This window comes from Vigna unguiculata, unplaced genomic scaffold (assembly GCF_004118075.2).
Source record: "Vigna unguiculata cultivar IT97K-499-35 unplaced genomic scaffold, ASM411807v1 contig_352, whole genome shotgun sequence".
In the NCBI taxonomy this organism is placed as follows: Eukaryota; Viridiplantae; Streptophyta; class Magnoliopsida; order Fabales; family Fabaceae; genus Vigna; species Vigna unguiculata.
In genome coordinates this window covers 12,614-18,810 of record NW_021011061.1, presented here as the reverse complement: position 1 = coordinate 18,810, position 6,197 = coordinate 12,614, and the positions used below count along the sequence as shown (strand labels likewise).

Genomic DNA, 6,197 nt, shown 5'->3' with positions numbered 1-6,197 from the left:
TTTGGGTTGCACTGTTTCGCGCCAGGGTGCGTTTTTCGAAGGGGTTTGGGCCTTTGGGCTTGTACTGTTTGGTATGGGATGTGAAAGGGTGCGTGCTTGTTATTTAAGGCTCGTGGGTGGTGGTTGGGTCATATTTTAGTTGTGTTCTTGAATTTGCGAAGAGGGAAAGCGGCATAGAATTAAGCATAGTTGCGTGAATTGGCCGTGTTGTTTCTTGTGAAGGTATGTCGTCCTCTTCTCATGGTTCTAATTCCGGGGAGTCTGACGCAAGTTATGGAGAATTAAGGTTGGAGTTTCTCAGCAGCTCGTCTGAGTCATTGCGAATTGAGGTGGAGCGGGAGGTGCGGGAGGATCCGCCAAGCGAGCATGCCGAGTCTCTATGGCCGAAGCGGGACGGGTACTTTTGGGTGGCCGAAGGTGTTAGGAATTGTTATTCGAAGTATAGATGGTCTCGGCTGCTTAAATCTTGGCTAAATAGCATATACCTTTTTGAGAGGGGTTTCGATCCGGACACGATGAGAGTGGAGCGGGTGAGTGCCGTGGAGTGTGTATGCCATGGGCGAGAGGGGGCTTCTACTGACTTTTTTACATGTATTCATGTATGTTCGTGAAGTTGCACGTCCGGCTGCCGTTTGATACTTTTACGATTGGTGTTCTGAGGCTTCTGAACGTGGCGCCTACCCAGTTGCATCCGAACAGCTGGGGTAGTTTGCAAGCCTTCAGACTGTTGTGTAGGGCGCTTGGGTTAGAGCCGACCGCCGAGAGCTTCTTGTATTTTTATGTGACGAGGCCGAGGGATCCGTGTAGTTGGGTGTCGCTGGTGGGTAGACCAAGGAGTTGTGTGTTGGATGGTTTCACCCAATCTTTCAAGAATTTTAAAGATGGGTTTTTCTGTGTGAGTATGGAGGCAGGGCATGAGCCGTGGTACTTGGATGAGGCGGGTGTGGCGAGGTTTCGCCTACTAAGTGAGAGGTGGTGTGTAGGGATACGTTGGATGCGGGCAGTAGGCGGGTTGTAGAAGTTTTGGAGAGATTGCCGCCTAGGGCCTCCGGGAAGTGGATAGTGTGTTGCTACTTGACGGATGATCCGGGGCGGGATGTTTGTGGTATGTTCTCTTGTAGCTATATGGGTTCTCGTGTTGGACTAATCTGAATGTGTTGCGTTTTTGCAGGTGTGATGGCTCATTACGCAAAGAAAGTGGGGGCTTCAGAAGATTTATTTGCTAAAATCAGGGATCAGCTAGCGGCTTCTTCGAAAGGGGAGGGTTCTTCGAAAGCGGCTGCTTTGGCGGGTCCTGTGGTCGAGACCGTTCGTCCTGCAGTGAAAAGGCCGGCTGTTTCAAAATTAAAGGGGGTTGGTAAGGATAGGAAAAGGTTAAGAGCTCTTGCCAAAACGGGGGGTGTTGCGCCTGGTGGGACTAACAACCCGGACTTAGGCGGATTTGAGAAGGCGAAGGTACAGATGAGGAAGGGAGTGGAGATCAAGCTGACGGACCCGGAGGTTGCACTTGTTGAGGCCGCCGATCCTGGGCTGATTATGAGGGCATGGAACGAGTATACGTCTCGTGGGCTTGTGTTGGGGCGCCGGTTGTCGGCCATGATGCAGGAAGAGATCGCTGCAGGTGACAAGAAGAAACTGGCCGACGAGCTGGCTACCTTGAAAGTGCAGGTGGAGCTTGATCAACACACATGGGATGAGGAGAAGAAGAAGTTGGAGGCGGAAGTGAAGAAGTTGAAGGTAGGCGTGTTGGCCGCAGAGAAAAAATTGAAGTTAAAGCAAGTGGAGGTAGATGAGTTGCAGGCGAGGAGGAAAGCGGCGTCTGAGGAGGCGGCCGACGAGATTAGCGGCCTACAGCAGGCCGTGTATACGGAACATGTGAAGGGCTTTGAGAAGGCGCTGAGGCAGGCGGAGTTTTTGTATAAAGAGGTCTCTGTCACCGACTGTCATTTCAACGTAAATTTGGACATCTATGATAACAAGATGTTGGACGTGGCAGAGATTAGCAAACTGAAGGCGGTTGCCGAGGGCGAGGAGGTAGCGCGGGATGAGGAGGGCACTTTAATGACGACTCCACTACATGCTGGTGATGACCGTGCTTCCAACGAGGAAGATGTGGGTGAAGAGGCCGAAGCCGAGGCTGCTGATGGGGGTAATGGTATAGGGGAGGAGTAGGCTGTTTTAGCATAGTTTTATGGGGGCGAGGACGCCGACATCTTTGTAACTTTGTAATGTGGCTATGAGAACTGAATTTTGATTTGTGTTTGGGTGCCTCTCTTTTGTTGTGTTAATCGGAGAGGGCCGCTATGTATTGGTTTGTAATGTGGGAACTTATTTGGAAATTAATGTTAAGCTTGTTTGTTCATATGCTATTTTATGCTGTTTGTTGTTATACTTCATGCTTAGTTGAGGTTTGTGTATGTGTATCCACGCGGTTGGTTAAATGGTGACGTGATTTGCTTATTCGTTATATGATGCGCGTGGGTGGATATGTCATGTTTAGTAAATTGGCTTCTTGATAGTGTGTCACCGCTCGGCATTTTGGAGTAGTGGTTGAGGATAGTCATTTTGGCTTTCGACTAGCAGCATTTAGGGTAGTGGTTATGAGTTTGAATAGATCTCGACCAGCGACACTTGGGCTAGTGACCGGGAACGTTAGTTCTTAATAACGGCCAGCGGTACTTAGAGTAGCTGCTGGGAGTGTTAGTTCTTAATATCGACCAGCGGCACTTAGAGTAGTGGCTGGGGATGTTAGTTCTTAATATCGACCAGCGGCACTTAGAGTAGTGGCTGGGAATGTTAGTTTTAATATCGACCAGCGGCACTTAGAGTAGTGGCTAGGAGGGTTAGCTTTAATATCGACCAGCGGCACTTAGAGTAGTGGCTGGGAGGGTTAGCTTTAATATCGACCAGCGACACTTAGAGTAGTGGCTGGGAGGGTTAGCTTTAATATCGACCAGCGGCACTTAGAGTAGTGGCTGGGAGGGTTAGCTTTAATATCGACCAGCGGCACTTAGAGTAGTGGCTGGGAGTTGCAACAGGACAATCTTGAGTAATGGATTTCTTGTGATATACTGGTGGGTGGATGCCTCGTTAAAACCTTCCTGGCCAAAACCCTCCTTAGGGAAAAATGCCAGGGGAGGAAAGAGTACATCTAATTACAAGTACTGTTCAGCTAAAATAAAACTTTAAATGCGAAATGTTCCAAGTGCTGGGTAGTGGTTCTCCAGAAAGTTTCTCCAGACGGTATGCTCCCTTGCCGACGTCCTTTAGTATACGAAATGGGCCCTCCCTGTTTGGTGAGAATTTGCCTTCGTGTTTCCGCGCTTTACTGGTCATCCTCCAGACTAAGTCGCCCTTATGGAGAGAGCGTGGTTTGAGTTTGGAGTTGTATCTTCTGGCGGCTCTTAATTTGGTCGCCAGGTCATGGATGCGTGCCTTTTCTCGTGCTTCGTAGAGAAGGTCGAGATGGGTATTCATACAGTCGTCATTGGATTGGGCGTTATGGTGTTGCTGGCGTAGGGATGGTTGTCCGATTTCCATGGGAATCACAGCATCGGTGCCGTAGACAAGGGTGTATGGTGCCTCGTGGGTGGAGGATTGGGGCGTGCATCTATATGCCCAAAGTACTTCGAGGAGCTCGTCTGGCCATTTTCCCTTTGCCCCGTCAAGCCGCTTCTTGAGTTGGCCGAGGATGACTTTGTTTGCAGCTTCTGCTTGGCCGTTTGTTTGGGGGTGCTCGACGGAACTGCTGATGTGTGTGATTTTCAGGTTGCGGTAGAATTCGCTGAGGCCTTTGTCTATGAACTGGCGGCCGTTGTCAGTTATGATGGTGTGAGGGATACCGTAACGACATATGATGTTCTTCCAGACGAAACGCTGCACTTGATTGGCAGTTATGGTGGCAAGGGGTTCTGCCTCGATCCATTTGGAGAAGTAATCGACGGCGACAAGTAGGAACTTCACTTGGCCTTTACCTGGTGCGAAAGGGCCGACGATGTCCATTCCCCATTTGGAGAATGGCCACGGTGAGGATATGTGGTGGAGTTCCTCATGGGGTACGTGCGTCACGGGGCTGTGCTTTTGACATTGAATGCATTTTCTAACATACATGGTGCAATCTTCCTCCATTGTCGGCCAGTAGTAGCCGGCTCGCAATATCCTGGCGGCCATGGTCTTGGGACCCGAGTGATAGCCACAAATTCCTTGGTGTATTTCTTGCATGACATATTCGGCTTGCTCGCGTGTGACGCACTTGAGCAAGGGTCTGCTGAAGCCTCGTCTAAATAGTTCACCGTCGACTAAAATATAGCGCACCGCTTTCCGGGTCCATCCTTTGTCTTCGTTTGCTGGGGTGGTTCCGTCTTCTAGGTATGTGACAAAAGGTTCCATCCAGGTGCCGGTTGTGGTGATGTTGAGGCACTGATTGGTTTGCTCGATGGAGGGTATGCTCAGGGTGTGTTGCAAAAGCGACTTGTATCGCCCCTTTTTCTTAGTGCTAGCAAGCTTTGAGAGGATGTCGGCTCTGGTGTTGTTACTTCTGGGGACATGTTCGATCTTGAAAGCCTCGAAGTGCTCGATTAGGGCGGTTACCGCGTGGTAGTATTGCGAGAGCAAGGCGTCCTTGACTTGATAGTCGCCGTTGAGGTGCCCCACTGTGAGCTTGGAGTCTGTTTTGCAAAATAGCTTCTTGGCGCCAACGTCGCGTGCTAGATTGAGGCCGGCTATTATGGCTTCGTATTCTGCTTGATTTTTGGAAGTTTTGAAATTGAAGCGGAGGGATTGCTCGACAAGGATGTCGCCGGGACCTTCTAGTACTATTCCTGCACCGGCACCCTGGGGGTTTGAGGAGCCATCTACATGCATCGTCCACCAAGTGTCTTGGGTGGATGAGTGGCTCTGGAGGTCGTTGGTGAAGTCTGCTAAGCATTGTGCTTTGATGGGACCGTGTGTCTCGTATTGGATGTTGAATTCGGACAATTCGATGGCCCACGAAGATAGCCGTCCTGCCAAATCTGGTTTTTGGAGGATTTTTTGCACAGGGTGGTCCGTTCTGACGATGACGGTGTGGGACTGAAAGTATGGGCGTAATCGTCGTGCTGCAGTTATCAACGCGAGGGCTACTTTTTCAATCATCTGGTATCGCGTTTCCGGGTCCTGGAGGATTCGGTTGGTGAAATATATGGGTTGTTGGGTGTTGTCTTTCTCTTGGACGAGAACGGAGCTGAGTGCGCCCGTAGATGCCGCTACATGACGAGGGGAAGGTTGAGAATTGGGGGGTGGTTAGCAGCTGTTTCAAGGTGTTGAAGTTTTGTTCGCAAGTTTCGTCCCAAACGAACTTGGCTGATTTCTTTAGTAGCTTGATCATTGGTTTGGTTTTGTCGGCCAACTTGGGGAGAAAACGTGAGATAGCAGTTAACCTGCCCACTAGGCGTTGTACTTCCTTGACGTTTGTGGGACTTCTCATATCGATTATTGCTTGGCATTTTTCGGGGTTGGCCTCGATCCCGCGTTGCGTGAGCATGAAACCGAGGAACTTGCCGCTATCGACCCCGAAGGTACATTTCTCGGGGTTGAGTCTGATGTTATATGCTCGCAAGGCCTTGAAGACTTCTGCCAAATCTGCTGAGTGCTGCTTGGGGTTGGGGGACTTTACGATGATATCATCTACGTAAACTTCCACTGTTCGGCCGAGGAGTGGGTGAAAAACTCTATCCATGAGGCGCTGGTACGTTGCGCCTGCGTTCTTGAGGCCAAAGGGCATGACCTTATAGAAAAGGTTGGCCGCCTCGGTGATGAAAGCGGTTTTAAGCTTGTCCTCATCGGCCATCGGTATCTGATTGTAGCCGGAATAGGCATCCAGGAAACTAAGTACTGCGTGCCCCGCAGCCCCATCGACTAGTCTGTCGATTCTAGGAAGTGGGTAGGCATCTCTTGGTCATGCTTTGTTTAGGTCTGTGCAGTCGACGCACATGCGCCACTTGCCACTGGGTTTCTTTACTAGCACTACGTTTGCTAGCCAGGTTGTGTATTGGGCTTCGCCGACGAATCCAGCCTGTTTGAGTTTATTGGCTTCCTCGATTGCCGCTTGTCTTCTGCTTTCTCCGAGTTTCCTCTTCTTCTGTGAAACAGGTTTGGCGTTGGGGAAGACGGACAACTTGTGGGAGGCTATCCTGGGGTGTACACCAGGGAGATCTGCA

At 50.3% G+C, this 6,197-nt stretch overlaps 1 protein-coding gene across 1 annotated transcript; it reads right to left on the bottom strand.

The window, feature by feature from the left end:
- Nucleotides 1-3,168: 3,168 nt before the first annotated feature.
- On the bottom strand, nt 3,169-5,827 carry LOC114171729. The gene is made up of 2 exons (XM_028056607.1): nt 5,337-5,827; nt 3,169-5,221 (listed from the first exon to the last, which is right to left on the bottom strand). The coding sequence occupies exons 1-2, from the start codon at nt 5,825-5,827 to the stop codon at nt 3,169-3,171; spliced, it is 2,544 nt and encodes an 847-aa protein (XP_027912408.1).
- Nucleotides 5,828-6,197: the final 370 nt, after the last annotated feature.